Below are 17,768 nucleotides of genomic sequence, written 5' to 3' on the forward strand. Positions count from 1 at the left end.
GTGACACAAGTTTTGTTATTTTAGCTGTTTACAAAAACATGTTCAGAAATACAATTATATATATAATATGGGCTGAAAGTGCACACTCCAAGCTGCAATATGAGAGTTTTCACATCCAAATCGGAGAAAAGGTTTAGGAATCATAGCTCTGTAATGCATAGCCTCCTCTTTTTCAAGGGACCAAAAGTAATTGGACAAGGGACTCTAAGGGCTGCAATTAACTCTGAAGGCGTCTCCCTCGTTAACCTGTAATCAATAAAGTAGTTAAAAGGTCTGGGGTTGATTACAGGTGTGTGGTTTTGCATTTGGAAGCTGTTGCTGTGACCAGACAACATGCTGTCTAAGGAACTCTCAATTGAGGTGAAGCAGAACATCCTGAGGCTGAAAAAAAAGAAAAAATCCATGAGAGAGATAGCAGACATGCTTGGAGTAGCAAAATCAACAGTCGGGTACATTCTGAGAAAAAAGGAATTGACTGGTGAGCTTGGGAACTCAAAAAGGCCTGGGCGTCCACGGATGACAACAGTGGTGGATGATCGCCGCATACTTTCTTTGGTGAAGAAGAACCCGTTCACAACATCAACTGAAGTCCAGAACACTCTCAGTGAAGTAGGTGTATCTGTCTCTAAGTCAACAGTAAAGAGAAGACTCCATGAAAGTAAATACAAAGGGTTCACATCTAGATGCAAACCATTCATCAATTCCAAAAATAGACAGGCCAGAGTTAAATTTGCTGAAAAACACCTCATGAAGCCAGCTCCGTTCTGGAAAAGTATTCTATGGACAGATGAGACAAAGATCAACCTGTACCAGAATGATGGGAAGAAAAAAGTTTGGAGAAGAAAGGGAACGGCACATGATCCAAGGCACACCACATTCTCTGTAAAACATGGTGGAGGCAACGTGATGGCATGGGCATGCATGGCTTTCAATGGCACTGGGTCACTTGTGTTTATTGATGACATAACAGCAGACAAGAGTAGCCGGATGAATTCTGAAGTGTACCGGGATACACTTTCAGCCCAGATTCAGCCAAATGCCGCAAAGTTGATCGGACAGCGCTTCATAGTACAGATGAACAATGACCCCAAGCATACAGCCAAAGCTACCCAGGAGTTCATGAGTGCAAAAAAGTGGAACATTCTGCAATGGCCAAGTCAATCACCAGATCTTAACCCAATTGAGCATGCATTTCACTTGCTCAAATCCAGACTTAAGACGGAAAGACCCACAAACAAGCAAGACCTGAAGGCTGCGGCTGTAAAGGCCTGGCAAAGCATTAAGAAGGAGGAAACCCAGCGTTTGGTGATGTCCATGGGTTCCAGACTTAAGGCAGTGATTGCCTCCAAAGGATTCGCAACAAAATATTGAAAATAAAAATATTTTGTTTGGGTTTGGTTTATTTGTCCAATTACTTTTGACCTCCTAAAATGTGGAGTGTTTGTAAAGAAATGTGTACAATTCCTACAATTTCTATCAGGTATTTTTGTTCAAACCTTCAAATTAAACGTTACAATCTGCACTTGAATTCTGTTGTAGAGGTTTCATTTCAAATCCAATGTGGTGGCATGCAGAGCCCAACTCGCGAAAATTGTGTCACTGTCCAAATATTTCTGGACCTAACTGTACATACATACATACATACATACACACACACATACATACATACATACATACACTCAGCTTTATATATTAGATTTTGGTAATCCTAATAGACCTTAAACGAGAAAGGTTTAGTCTGATTTCATGTTAGATAGGGAGAAAAACATGCATATGTGTCTTTTTAGATAGTGCATGTAAACTTCTGGTACCAACTATATATATCAGGAAGAGGCCAAGGATGGAAGATATATATAACAGAAAGGGGCCCAGGATAGAGGACATATATGCCTGGAAGGGGCCCAGAATAGGGGACATATATACCAGGATGAAGGACATATATACTAGAAAGGGACTCAGGATGGGGAATATAAAAACCAGGATGGGGGATATATACAGTATACCACGAAGGGGCCCAGGATGTGAGACATATATACCAAGATTGGGGACATATATGTGAGGAAGGATTATAGGATGGGGACATATATACCTGGAAGGTGCACAGGATGAGGGATATATGTACCAGGATGAAGGTCATATATACTAGGAAAATGCTCAGGATGGGGAATATATAAACCAGGATGGTGGACATATATACCATGAAGGGGTCCAGGATAGGAGACATATATACCAAGATTGGGGACATATATGCCAGGAAGAATCATAGGATGAGGGACATACAGAATATACCGAGAAGGGGCCCAGGATGACGGACATATTACAGGAAGGGGACAAGTCTTGGAAGCCAACATACCTGGATAGGACCTAGGATGGGGGAACATATATACCTGCTAGCACACAGGATGGGGCACATTAGTACAAATTGCAGGACATTACTAGATAATGAGGGGGACAGCTTGTATGTTTTTATAGGATTCAGAATGCAACAAGTGCCCTTACATCTGACCAACATGCAGGGCGGGCCTAGGTCCAAATCTTACACCCACGCTCAGTAAGCTCTAGTTTAAACTGCCAAATCTATGATAATACAAAGTAGGGACTAAATGGGAGAAAGTATGAGACTATAATGCTGTAGTGTTACACTACACAAAATATGTTTTGTCTGTAAACCTCTGAATACATAATCTACATACAGTATGTGAGCTGTCGAAACAAAAATATAGGATTTTTTTTGTTAATATCGTGACCTAAATTAAATTTGCTGATTATTTTATTTTAGCTTTATGTGACCATAACTACATCTTGGTTACAGAAGCTTACTATTGAAAATCTTTAAAACTTGTATTCTAGCTGTAGATCACAATGGAGATTTGAAATTCCTTTTCATCAAGGCAATTCAATATATTTTAATTCCTGTAAAATTGATAATGCAACTTGTCAGGTCGGCATGTTTCTAAAAGTATAAGATTATGCAAAAATAAAGTTTATCAAATAATATATAATGTAAAGTAATATCTGAGCTACAGTGTGCAGTGTAATAGATCCATTAACACTTACATAAAATATGGAAAAGAAATCAGGATAATTGTGCATGTAGACTATATTTTTTATAAATCCCTCTGCTATGTCCCCAATACCTACACAATACTGTGTTCATTTATATCTGATTATATTATCAAGCTGGTGATTGATTTCTGCAGCGGCTGCATTGCTTCTATGGCATAGTGAGCAGTGTAGCCTGACAGATCCATGACAGCAGAGGAAAGTTAGAGGCTGAATTTCCTCATCTGCACTCTGCTCCAGACTCCGGTGCTGCCTCAGTTAGTTATGATCTCAGCAGAGCTCTTGTTTTTCGCAGTCTTTGGGGGTAACAGCCAGGCCCCAGGCTCTGTTAGTGGCACAGCCCATTGAGGATTCTGTAGCCTCTGACAGCTGGCTCCAGCCTGTCCACTGACTAACAGCATTTCCTGACTTCTATCCATAAGGTAACGGCGCACAGTTAAAGAAGCTTTGTGCTGTATGTAATCATTAGCAATTTGAGAAAAGGACATAAATTCAGTTTAAACAGTCAGATAAGAAGGGAATATTGAATTTGCGTTGTTAACCCTTTATTTTTAAAAAATGCATTTCTCAGTGTTAATAACAAAAAACATGATTTAAGAGAAAAGAGAACTTCATAATAGTCCATTGTATTTAGGTGTGCCCAGCATCATGGTAGCTACTAGCTAATCTATTAGGCCTAAGACACACGGCGTGAAAATCAGACCAAGTGGAATGCGATAAAACATCACATTCCACTTGGACCAATATTAACCTATGTGTCAACACCCATGAGCGATTATTTTCTCGGCCCCAATCGGACCGAGAAAACAATCGCAGCATGCTGCGATTTTAATGCAAGACTTTTTCTCTCGCACCCATTCAAGTCTATGGGGTGAGAAAAAATCGCACTGCACTCGCAGTTCACCGGTGTACCACGAGTGCAGGGCGAGAATGGCAATAGCCGGCTACGGAGGAGAGAGGGAGATAAATCCCTCCCTCTCCTCCTCTGTGCCGGCCCGCCCCTCCTCAGTGCTGGCCCGCCCCTTTTCAGTACCAGCTTGTCCCCCGCAGCTGAGGTCCTATTGCATGATCGGACCTCAGATGCAGTGACACTCTGTGCTGCCAGCGTGAGCCAAGTATCATGCGAGGATCGCATTAGTCCCCGTGTGGCCCCGGCCTGAAAACCATTATATCAAGTAACTAGTACTATAGTTAATTTTATAATTAGACCCTTTGTTCCTGAATTATAAGCTTCATTCTGGTCAGGGTTGCCAACTACACAATCCTGAATAGCCTGTAAAAATACTGCACCTTTTACCCAGTGTCAGTGAAAAAAATGACTACAAAAAGCAAAATGAAAGAAAAAGACTCTAATCCATATATTAGATTTACTGCAACTCACTTATTCACAGTATAAACAGCACAGTGTGAGATATAGTTAAAATGCATCTTTTAGTTAGAAAATTAAAGTGAAAAGGCTAATAATTCTATATCCCCTAGCACGTAAAAGGTGTGGGCAATATGAAAATGAAACCTGAAACTAAATAAAAGGGAGAAGCTTACTTAATTTTTGCATCATGCATCTGTATTTGCCACACTAAGCCTGTAGAACAGAAAGAGGAGAAAAGAACTGGTGATATCAATATTAACAGTTGAACGATATCTACAATCTCAAGTTTACAGGTCCATCTCTAGAGATCTTGATGTTCATTTGCCCACGGTGTTTAAAATGATCAAGAAAATTATAACCAGTAGGTAATCTCCTTGCATGTGCACGGTAGAGAGATATTGATGAAAGATTGCTATGTAAGATATTCCGGGTGGTTGATAAGCAGCCCAAAACAAGCTGCAAAGAATTTCAAGCTTTCTTGCAGGCTCAGGATGCATCAGTGTCAGTGTGAACTATCCGTCAACATTTTAGTTAAATGAAACGCTATGGCAGGAGATCCAGGAAGACCCAACTGCTGATACCGAGACATAAAAAATGGTGGCTCAGTGGTTAGCACTGCAGCCTTGCAGCGCTGGGGTCCTGGGTTCAAATCCCACCAAGGACAACATCTGCAAGGAGTTTGTATGTTCCCCCAGTGTTTGCGAGGGTTTTCTCCGGGTTCTCCGCTTTCCTCCCACACCCCAAAGACACACAGTTAGGGACTCTATATTGTGAGCCCCAATGAGGATAGTGCTGCCAATGTATATGTAAAGCGCTGTGGAATTAATTGCGCTATATAAATGAACAAATAAATATATATATATATATATATGTATATATATATATATAAATAAAAATATAAAAAAGCTAGACTGTATTTTGCCAAAATGTATATGAGTAAGCCAATGCCTTTTGGGAAATCGTTTTCTGAACTGATGAGTCCAAGGTAGAGCTTTTTGGTAAAGTGCATTGTTCTACTGTTTACCAAAATGGAATGAGGCCTACAAAGAAAGAACACGGTGCCTACAGTAATATTCGGCGGGGAAAAAAGTATTTAAGTCAGCCACCAATTGTACAAGTTCTCCCACTTAAAAAGATGAGAGGCCTGTAATTGACATTATAGGTAGACCCCCAACCAGGGCTGTATTTTGCCTTCGTGCTGCCCTAGGCACTTTAAGTGGTCGCGCCCCTTAGTGACAACGTAAAACTGAGTTAATAATAGTGAGTGATAATCATCTTACCAATCGCCGGTCCTCTCCCTGGTGTGCAGCCCATGGACAAGACCACTCTTTTTACCAAAGAGCACTTTCCTGTCCAGCCCTACGCCTCCACACCATGGGTCTGCAGTTGGTGCAGCGAACGCACATTAAACGATTAAACACCAGAAACATGACCAGTATGCAAGACTCAATGCATATAATACAAACAAGACACCAAGCAATTCATTGCAAGCCACAGAATATATAAGAAAATATTTTTTTAAATCTTTATTGCCAAAACATATTAAGACCAATTAAAACTAATGGACCGACCCAAATGACTGATGGAATTGATATGGGGGACCCGACACCAACACTGTAATATAAAAGGACAAACAAATCTAAGCAGTCTAAATTATATAAATTACAATCAAAGAAGTAGATGCAGCAGACTTATTCCTACATCAATATAATCTATAGGACATACGTTATACATTCACTACTGTGAAAACCTATATAGGCAAAGGTAAATCATCATTCATTATACAGTGCCTTGCAAAAGTATTCAGCCCCCTTGAATTTTTCAACCTTTTCCCACATTTCAGGCTTCAAACACAAAGATGAAAATTTTAATGTTATGTTGAACAATCAACAACAAGTGGGACACAATTGTCAAGTTGAACAAAATTTATTGCTTATTTTAAACTTTATTAAAAAAGAATAAACTAAAAATTAGGGCGTGCAATATTATTCGGCCCCTTTACTTTCAGTGCAGCAAACTCACTCCAGAAGTTCATTGAGGATCTCTGAATGATCCAGTGTTGTCTTAAATGACTGATGATGATAAATATAAGCCACCTGTGTGTAATCAAGTCTCTGTATAAATGCACCTGCTCTGTGATAGTCTCAGTGTTCTGTTTAAAGCACATAGAGCATCATGGAGACCAAGGAACACAGCAGGCAGGTCCGTGATACTGTTGTGGAGAAGATTAAAGCCAGATTTTGTTAGAAAAAGATTTTCACAACTTTAAACATCCCAAGAAGCACTGTGCAAGCGATCATATTGAAATGGAAGAAGTATCATACCACTGGGAATGTACCAAGATCCGGCCGTCCCTCAAAAATTTCATCTCAAACAAGGAGAAGACTGATCAGAGATGCAGCCAAGAGGCCCATGATCACTCTGGATGAATTGCAGAGATCTACATCTGAGGTGGGAGAGTCTGTCCATAGGACAACAATCAGTCGTACACTGCACAAATCTGGTCTTTATGGAAGAGTGGCAAGAAGAAAGCCATTTCTCAAAGATATCCATAAAAAGTGTTGTTTAAAGTTTGCCACAAGTCACCTGGGAGACACACCAAACATGTGGAAGAAGGTGCTCTGGTCAGATGAAACCAAAATTGAACTTTTTGGTCACAATGCCAAACGATATGTTTGACATAAAAGCAACACAGCTCATCACCCTGAACACACCATCCCCAATGTCAAACATGGTGGTGGCAGCATCATGGTTTGGGCCTGCTTTTCTTCAGCAGGGACAGGGAAGATGGTTAAAATTGATGGGAATATGGATAAAGCCAAATACAGGACCATTCTTGTAGAAAACCTGTTGGAGTCTGCAAAAGAGCTGAGACTGGGACGGAGATTTGTCTTCCAAAAAGACAATGATCCCAAACATAAAGAAAAATCTACAATGGAATGGTTCACAAATAAATGTATCCAGGTGTTAGAATAGCCAAGTCAAAGTCCAAACCTGAATGCAATCGAGAATCTGTGGAAAGCGCTGAAAACTGCTGTTCACAAATGCTCTCCATCCAACCTCACCCAGCTCGAGTTGTTTGCAAAGGAAGAATGGGAAAGAATTTTAGTCTCTCTATGTGCAAAACTGATAGACAAATACCACAAGTGACTTGCAGCTGTAATCGCAGCAAAAGGTGGTGCTACAAAGTCTTAACTTAAAGAGGCCGAATAATATTGCACACCCCAATTTTCAGTTTATTATTTTTTATAAAATTTTAAAATAAGCAATACATTTCATTCAACTTCACAATTGTGTCCCACATGTTGTTGATTCTTCACAATAACAGTAAAAAATGTTATCTTTATGATTAAAGCCTGAAATGTGGGAAAAGGTTGAAAAATTCAAGGGGGCCGAATACTTTCGCAAGGCACTGTAAGAGATAGTAATTAAATTACCAGCATATACAATCCAACCAAAGTGACAGAGCGGTGTAGCCATGCACTAACACGTGTTTTACAACAGAAGTGCTTTGTCCACTTCTGTTGCGAAACGCGCGTCAGTGCATGGGGACACCGCAATATCACTTTGGTTGGGCCTTGTATGCTGGTAATTTAATTACTATCTCTTATAATGAATGATGCTTTACCTTTGCCTATATAAGTTTTCACACTAGTGAATGTATAATGTATGCCCTATAGATTATATTGATGTAGGTCATAGTCTGCTGCATCTACTTCCTTGATTGTAATGTTATATAATTTAGACTACTTAGATTTGTGGGTCCTTTATTATTAGAGTATTGGTGTCGGTTCCCCCATATCAATTCCATCCATCACTTGGGTCGGTCCATTCGTTTTAATTGGTTTTAATATTTTTTGGCAATAAAGGTTTAAAAAATATTTTCTTATATATTCTGTGGCTTGCAAACATTAATGGATGATAAAATAGCTCCTGAGTCAACTGTCTTGTCATCAATTTTGGTAAGTAAATCAGTAGCATCCCTAGAGTAAGATAGTACTGCAGACACAAATGGACAAAGGATTTGATCCAGGTAGATACTACAATTCTGACATAAAGATTGATTCCGTAGACATTTGGGCACGCTTTTAAGGGATCTAACCCTTTTTGAATTTAGGGAGGGAATGAAATGTGGCTGTCATTGGATGTTTTGATAAGAGGAAATCATATTCCCCTGTTGAGATAAGATTACGTCCTTGTGCTTCCATGAAAATGTCATGTAATTTCACAGAGTAATTAGTTGTGTGGTAACTACAAAGACTTCATATGTTTTTAGATCTGCCAAAATTGAATTGCACATTTCAAGATACTTCTTTCCGTCTATTACTACATTTTCCCCTTTATCAGATTTTTTAATTACAAACTCCAAATTTTCAGTTGCCTGTGTAAATATACATATAGTTTGTTGTGTTATCAGACCTAAAAATACAAAAACTATATTGTGGATATACAGTATGCCTAATGGATTCCTATATATTGCTACTCCAGAGTGCCTGCAGTATGCTGATGCCTATTTACTGATATAACAGCTCCAGGATTTGATACGACAGCTCTGGTTGTTCTATCATGGAAGACATTGAGTGTTCCAAATCTGTATAATTAAAAGTAATCCGACATTTGCACCAATACACTGTAGCTGTAATGATATCCAGGTCACATTTTTGAAGCCTATTGGGTAAGGCTCCTTTCAAATTGCGTTTTTCCCTACATCGACAGGTCCCGTCGGAGGATCCGTCCGAACCACCCCTCCCCCACTCTGCAAAGCGTGTTCCGGACGCATGCGTCAGGCAGGGCCATTGACTGTAATGGAGTGCACTTCATTAGCGTGTGCTCTGTTTTGTGCCATTACAGTGAATGGCTCTGTCGGGTGCATGCGTCCGGAACATGCTTTGCAGAGTGGGGGAAGGGCGGTTCGGACAAATGCTCCGACGGGACCTCTGGACGTAGGGAAAATTGCAATCTGAAAGGAGCCTAAGATACTTTGAGCTTATATGGAGAGCACTTTGCATTCCAGAAGTATTGTGAGTGTGAGTAATACGGCTCAGTGGAACACATACAGCATTCAAAGGTCTCTTACTAACATGACATCTGGTGACGTGCACTCCGAACTGTAATAAATGCGCACACGATCCATTCTATTTCCAACTTGTAGAATACATATTGCATTCAGCATTAATCCAATACTGTCATATCATGTCTTCTGCACTGTGCGCAGTACAAGACATGTGGACTCCGCTGCCTGTGACCCGGAAGATACTCTGAAAGCATGGACTAGCATTTTATACCTACACATACCCAGAACGCGGCTTGTTCGTTCTGCGGTTTGGACCTCAGCAATGCACTTTACCTCTTGGACCCCATTGTAGGATGCCCCAAATGAACCATTGAAAATGTGGGAAAATGTGTCGTGCTGACATGTTATTGAGCTTAGTACATTAGACGTATATGCTGTTATACTAATGTGAGCTAGCATGCTATTAAGTATAATCTTTAAAGTTGATTTTAATTTGCCAATTTGTAAAAAAATGTTAGATGTATGTAATTTTTAGATAAGTTGACAATAAAAAATGATATACGTATAAGCAGTGTGGTGATACTATTTCTGGACCTTCCATTATACAGTGTCACCTGTGCTCTGTTTATCCAAATCCCATTCTGTCTTCTGTGCTGACAAAAGTTAGTTTTTGACCTTTCTGTCCATTAATGTTTGACCTTTAATGCCTGCAGAAGATACCTTAGGATTTGTACAGTTAGAATACATGGCAATTGATATACTCAAAAGCTTAAAAGAGAGATGCTACTTCAAGAATAAAATGTTCACTAAGAAAATTTAAGAGGATGTTTCTGCTTAAATTCCAGACATGTCATATACTAACATGTAATAAAAATCAAAAAAATAAAGGGATTACCTTAGCTCACATGGTTAAGCTTTCGGTAATATCAATAGCTTTCCAATATGATGGCTTCATTCTGAACTGTTGAGGCATTAGGAGTATCCAGCACACATGATAATCCGTTGCCAACACAGGCTCACTTTAAAAATGGGTTGGTTCAATTTAAGTGGGTAGAGGGGTACTTCTGTTCAGGAGCCTCCCTTTATCAGCCATAGCTCTATCTCGAGGATCTGCTGCATCCATACCATATTAAGAAAGTCTATCGCTAATCATACCAAAATTATTGCTTTAAAGATCAAAAATCCCTCACACAGATATTTATCCAAGGCCTCTTTATTGTAAAATAAAAATGACGGTTATTAATTTTTACATCTATTCTTATATTGTTGTATTAACATTATTTTATTGTCACTTATGTTGCTAATAGTGACAAAATCTCTTGTCTGTGTTTGTGGATAACTGCACAGATAGTACTAATGTTTCTATAACCCATTATTATGATAGCTATTTTACAAGGTTTACAATTTTCAATAAAGGGAATACGCTGAATAGAAGCCAAAGACGACAGCACACGGGAAGGAATACAATGGATTACCATGAGCAGATCTTCAGAATGTCAAATGTGCAAACATAAAAGAATACTTCAAGAGTAATACAGAAAGTGTTTGCTCTTCACAAAACTAGAAGTGGAAATTGGAAATCCACTTATTTAAATAATAAATATTGGATGCCTTGCTGATACATCTACAAATAAAAGGAACATCTGCCTATTTGGCATTTTCTGCTGTAAAACGATATCCATCCACTACATTGAATCTGAGTTATTTGGATATTTTAGTATTAAAGGGACTTGAATAAAGAACCTCTACAGTTAATCCATTAGATATTTTTTTTCCTGTCGAAAGCCACTTAGAATATATTCGATATCAGTTTTCTCTACATATAACATATATTAAACCAGTCCATTGTCTGCGGCTTAATGTGTTATACATAAAAAATGTTGTTAAAAATGGTTTTGTTTCCAAAATAGCATTGTTTTTGTCTCCAATTGTGTATTGTATCCCAAAGTTGATATGACGGAGCTTTAACATCAGGCACAGTTAATGAACAAGAGTGGGGGTCGTTCTGGAAAACGAAGATGATTTTTTTTAGTTCTGGACTTCTACAACCTCAATTCCCAAATAGTTGGGATACTGTAAACAGTAAAGGAAGCAAGAGTACAATGATCTGAAACTCTCTTGTAGCCATATTTATTCACTGCAGAACATACATCACACGTTGAACTTTTGACATTTTTCGATTTCCGTAGAAAAAAATTTACTCTTTTAGAAACTGATGGCAGTAACACAACTCCAAAAAAAATCTGACAGGGATGTGTCTGCAGTTGTGTAACATTCTATCTTCTTTATGCATCAATCTGTAGATGTCTGGGAAGTAAAAAGACCAATTACAAGCGTTTTGGGAGACGAATGTTGTTCCATTCATGTCTGAAGTAGGATTTTCACTGCTCAAAAGTCGGTGGTCTTCTTTCTCAGATTTTTAATTTCCTAATGTTTTTAAAAGGTCTGGATTGCAGTTCATTACCCAAACTCTTCTTTTACAAAGCCATGCTGTTGTGATGGATGCTGTATGTGGTTAAGCATTGTCTTGCTGAAATATACAAGGTTTTCTCTTAAACAAATTCTGCCTGGATGGAGCATATATTGATCCAAAACCTCTATATAATGCTCAGCATTGTTAGTGGCTTTCATGTGTGAGCTGCCCAGGACATAAGCACAACTGCAACCCCATATCATCAGGGTAGCAGGCTTTTAAATGGAACCTGTCAGTAGATTTGGGGCCTATAAGCTGCGGCAACCATCACCAGCTTTCATATACAGCATTCTAACCTGCTGTATATAAGAGCCCAGACCACTGTGTAGAACATAAAAAACACTTTATAATACTTACCTAAATGGTTACTGCGGTGGAGTTGGTTTATATGGGTGTCTCCATTCTCCGGTGCCGGTGCCTCCTCTTTTGGCCATCCTCGTCCTCCTTCTGAAGCCTGTGTGCATGACGCGTCCTACATCATACACTCGCCGGTACCGTGCAGGCGCACTACAATACTTTGATCTGCTCAAGTCAGATCAAAGTGCGCCTGCTCAGAACCACAATGTTGGCGAGTGTGGATGACGTAGGATGCGTCATGCACCCCGGCTTCAGAAGAAGGGCGACAAAGATGGCCGAAAGAGGAGGCGCCGGTATCGGAGAATGGAGACGTCCATATGACCCAACTCTACCGCAGTGACCATTTAGGTAAGTATTTAAAATTGATTTTTACGTTCTACACAGCGGCCTGGGCTCTTATATACAGCATGTTAGAACGCTGTATATAAAAGAGCCCACTGGCGGTGGCCGCAGCTTATAGTCACCAAATCCGGTGACAAGTTCCATTTAAACTGTGATTTGATAGCAGGTTAGATGGTTCCTCTCCTCCTGAGTCCACAGTTTCCATATAGAATTTCAAATGTTAATTCATCTGACCACAGAACAATTTTCCATTTTGACTCAATCTATTATAAATAAGTTTTGACCCAGAGAAGAGGGCAGCATTTAAGAATGGTGATGATATATGGCTTCTTCTTTGCATGAGAGCTTTAAAGAGTTGGTTCAGTAGCTCTCTAATTATTTATTTGTTATACCCAAATAACATTTGTAATTAACTTTGCTATACAATACCTTACACTTCTATCTACAAGTGCATCTCAATAAATTAGATTATCTTCAAAAAGTTAATTTATTTTAGTAATTCAATCCAAAAAATGAAACGCATATATTATATAGATTCATTATACACAGAGTGATCTATTCCTATATATTATATAGAGTCATCACAAACAGAGTGATCAATTTCAAGAGTTTATTTCTGTTAATGTTGATGATTATGGCTTACAGCCAATGAAAACCCAAAAGTCATTATCTGAGAAAATTATATAAGACAAACTGAAAAAATGATTTTAAACTCAGAAATGTTGGCCTACTGAAATGTACAGTAAATGCTCTCAATACTTGGTCAAAGCTATTTTTGCTTCGTTGAGGGGGAGGAAATACGATCATTTCTGTGGTTAGGGATATCCTAGGGATACCTAGCGTGATGAACAGCATAAGCGCCCCTACAGTCACATCATGACAGTGACTGTCCAACAGGGGACTGGAAAAATAACTGTTTGCCATATCCCGTCACTTCTCCATAGAAGTATAGCAATCATATAACTACACAATAGAGGTATTGAAGTATAGAAGTATATAGAAGTATAGAAGTATAGCAATTATATAGCTATACTATAGAGGCATCCCTGTGGTGAAGGATATCATAGGGACTCCTAGCGTGTTGGACAGCATAGAAGCCCCTGTCCCTGGCTTGACGACATGACGACAGTGACTGTCCAACAGGGGACTCGGAAAATAACGATATGTCATATTCCATCACTTCTCTATAGAAGTATAACAATGTGATCAAAATAATATTTATCTCATTCTACCATTTACTTGAAGGGTGCATTGACTAAAGATGATATACTTCAGTGGAGGATTACTGTCGGTACATAATTTATCAAGTGTCATTATTTTGTTTGGAGATATGACCTGCATGGTTTTCGCTTTCAAAAATTTGATAGTCAATAAAAAGGAGATGGAAATAAATTCTATACTAAAGAATATTGTATTCATGAAATATAAGAAGGTCTGGCACAATTGATAAACAGAGTGGTAATCAACGGAGAGGACTGGGGACTCACTGTGAAGTGCTCGGTGGTGCTCTACCTCATGAGTACAACATGGAGCAATGAAAAAATAGACAAGGAAAGAGGTGGCGCTCACCAAGCATGGAAAGTCATGTATTGTTTCACATCATAAAATATATGAGTAGAAGGATACGGGTCACATCTGGATGACGGGCATTTCGTGTGAGGCTGCGCTTCTACAGGTCCTGAATTAAACTAAAACCTACATTTTATGCACATTAATTTCTTATTTATTAAATTATATTCTTGCTCTCTGCAGCCATGATCATTTAGTGGTCACCGCTGGGTAAAGTGTATAATATGATTTAAAAATTCCTTCTGCTCAAACCAGATTAAATCACAACTGATTTCCTTTTTATAAACCACAATGTTTTACAATGCAGCTTTTCAGACAAAATAGTGTTTGTAAGATACTCCAGAGTAGAAAAGTCTACTGGGTTGCTCCCTGATGCTTGGCCAAGCTTAAAGGGAACCTATCAGGACCAATATGCACCCATAGCCATGAGCAGTTTTGGGTGAATATTTCTAATCCCTGCCTAACTATCCCTGTATATACTAGCATAGATAAAGGGATCTTTAGAAACAGTATTTCTAAAGATCTTTTATCTTATGCTAATGAGCGCGGGGACTAGTCCCAAGGGCTTATATTCCCCAACTAGCCACCCTCTTGGCATATTAGTACGCACACATGGGTGTACTAACATGCTATTGAATGCAGCATCACCAGCGGTGACGTGTGTACCTGAGTTTACTGTGACCGCGCTTCTGAATGCCCGGCACTTCTGGTCATGTGCAGTATGAAGCCGGGTGTATGGTGCCGACTTCAGAGAGGTCTACTGCGCATGACTGGAAGTGCCGGGGTATTCAGAAGTGCAGTCACTGCAAATGCAGTTGAATAGCATGTTAGTACGCCCCTGTGAGTGTACTAACATGTTAAGAGGACGAACTAGTCAGAGGATATAACACCCTTGGGACTAGTCCCTGTGCTGATTAGCATAAGATAAAATATCTTTAGAAATACTTTTTCTAAAGATCCCTTTATCTGTGCTAGTGTATACAAAGACTGTTAGGCAGAGATTAGAAATATGTACCCATAACTGCTTGTAGTTCTGGGTGCTTATTGTACCTGTCAGAAATAGAGCTGTGGAAAATAGCACAATAGGGTCTTACCAGGCAAACAATAGGCCAGTGAAACGTACAGAACTCACCCAGAGGGGCTGTGAAAGTCACAACTCCTGTAATCGCGTAGTGTACAGGTGAAAAGCTGCAGCCCTGAGCAGAGTCAACTGGATTCAGGAGAAGAAATCGGGCATCTCGCCGCGCTATCACCAAATCATTCATTGTGAATAAATTATCCCTATGGTTAATAGTGTTTGGAGGCATGGCAGGTCCTCTTTTGGTAGTTGGAGGCATCTAGAGATATAGCATCCAGTTCTGAGGTTCTGCAAGGACAACTGATTTCTAAAGAGCTCTGTGTCAGAAAAAAACAGAGCTCTATATCTACAACAATAGTAAATTAAATAAAACAACATTTATTGTACCCAAAAAATTGTTAAACGCTATATAAAAGTATTGTAAACTATTGTAGTATTATTTTTGCACTATTGTCTCCTAATTCCACAATATGCAATTATTACTTACAGTGGGGGCTTTCCCTTGCTCCAGCTTTCAGAAGAGTTCTTGCAATAGGCACATTATTTGTCATGATGGCAATATCCAAGGGCGTTAGTCCTTCACTGTTGGGTGTATTGAGGTCCAGTTCTTCTGCCGTGTACTGACAAAGAAGAATCTGGACAGCCTCCAGGTCCTGCTGCTCGACTGCCTCGAAAATGGCTTCATTGCACTGGAAGTTCTGTTGTAAAAGAAAACATCCCTCAATTAACATCAAAAAAATTCAGGAATTATGCTTCTTATCAGCTGTAATAAAAGCCAATTAAACACTTGATTCCTAGTAACAGCATCAATTTTGAAAAGGATCAATGTGACCCCAGAATGTGCAGCACTTTATAAAATCATGTAAAATATGCAGAATATAAGACATAAAGATTTCTCATCATTGTGCTCCTACGTGAAGCCATAAAATTGCATTTAGTTGTTTCTGCATTAGAAAAGAAACAAATAAATGCTGCTCTAACAATTCTCATAGGTAACATCAATTAACCTTCTACAGACATTGTATAGCAAATTATACCAGAAGCAATTACTTTTTCAACTGTTCCTTGTCTCCGAACTCCATTAAAAAAAAAACTAAAAAGTGATCTATTATTGGATTTAATGGAATTTAAAGTGCAACCATTCTTTACATTTTTATTTCATAAATCAATAATACAAAAGAAAATAAACAATATTGTAATATATCTTATAAGACAAATTTGCTTCTTTCTTTGCCAGAATGGATCAGTCATTATGAAAAATTTTAATTCTGAGGTAAAATCTGTATTCAATGAAGATACTATGAAAAAAAAAGTTGGAGGCAGGAGATGAGCTTTGCCTCTAGCTCCTCCCTCTGCCTTTAGCTCCTCCATCTGCCTATAGCTCCTCTTTCTGCCTCTAGCTCCTCCCTCTGCCTTTAGCTCCTCCATCTGCCTCTAGTTCCTTCTTCTGCCTTTAGCTCCTCACTCTGCCTTTAGCTCCTCCCTTCTCCCCTCATCATAGAATCTCATCAGTAAGGCCTAAGACACACGGCATGAAAATCGAAGCGAGTGGAATGCGGTAAAACATTACATTCCACTCGGACCAATATTAGCCTATGTGCCAGCACCAATGAGCGATTATTTTCTCAGCCCTAATCGGACCGAGAAAACAATCACAGCATGCTGCGACTGTAATGCGACCCTGGATTCTCTCTCACCCATTTAAGTCTATGGGGCGAGAGAAAAATTGCACTGCACTCGCAGTACACCAGTGTACCGCAAGTGCAGGGCGAGAATGGCAATAGCCAGCTACGGAGGAGAGAGAGAGATAAATACCTTTCTCTCCTCCACAGCGCCAGCCTGCCCCTCCTCAGCGCTGGCCTGCCCCTCCTCAGCACTGGCCCGCCCCTCCTCAGTGCCGGCCCGCCCCCTCAGCAGTCACAATGACACTTGCATGACACTCGGCTCCCGCTGTGCTGCCAGCGTGATAATCATACAGTGAGCTCCAGCTAGTGGTGACATCGGGTGAGTAACTTTTTTTTTCAATTAAAGAGTTTTATGAAGTTTTGATGGAAATTTGGAGCCTATATCAGAAAATTCAAAATTTCCCAAAAAAATCTATCAAAACATAAAGACAGTACAAAAATGATATACAAAGCCATGCAAATCGTAATAATTCTTCGATAAATAGACTATTTAAAAACACATAACATGAAAATTAATAGGACCTGAACCAAATAGAAAACTCCGACCCAGGAACTATAAAATGCCAATAAATATAAATAAATTATCACTTAAATCCAATATTTCATGTAAATATACAGTAATAAAACTACATGGAATGAACACAAATGAAACAAGATGTCTGACATACCAAATAAATTATTGTATAAGCCAAATATGAAACCAAATATACATGAAATATACTTTGCAACAAAAAACTGTATTATCAGGAAAATGAATAGACCACAACCCAAGACCTAGCACTCATTTCACCTTAACATCTTGGGGTTAAAAAGAGGTT

At 39.2% G+C, this 17,768-nt stretch overlaps 1 protein-coding gene across 1 annotated transcript in view; it reads right to left on the minus strand.

Annotated features, from left to right (window-relative positions):
* Positions 1 to 17,768, minus strand: part of ANKFN1 (ankyrin repeat and fibronectin type III domain containing 1) — a 985,620-nt gene that overhangs the window by 723,525 nt on the left and 244,327 nt on the right. The window contains exon 4 of the mRNA XM_075347517.1: positions 15,753 to 15,963. Coding sequence (XP_075203632.1) covers positions 15,753 to 15,963 — 211 coding nt within the window. The remainder of the gene's footprint in view (positions 1 to 15,752; positions 15,964 to 17,768) is intronic.

The sequence above is a fragment of the Anomaloglossus baeobatrachus genome, chromosome 5, assembly GCF_048569485.1.
Source record: "Anomaloglossus baeobatrachus isolate aAnoBae1 chromosome 5, aAnoBae1.hap1, whole genome shotgun sequence".
Lineage (NCBI taxonomy): Eukaryota > Metazoa > Chordata > Amphibia > Anura > Aromobatidae > Anomaloglossus > Anomaloglossus baeobatrachus.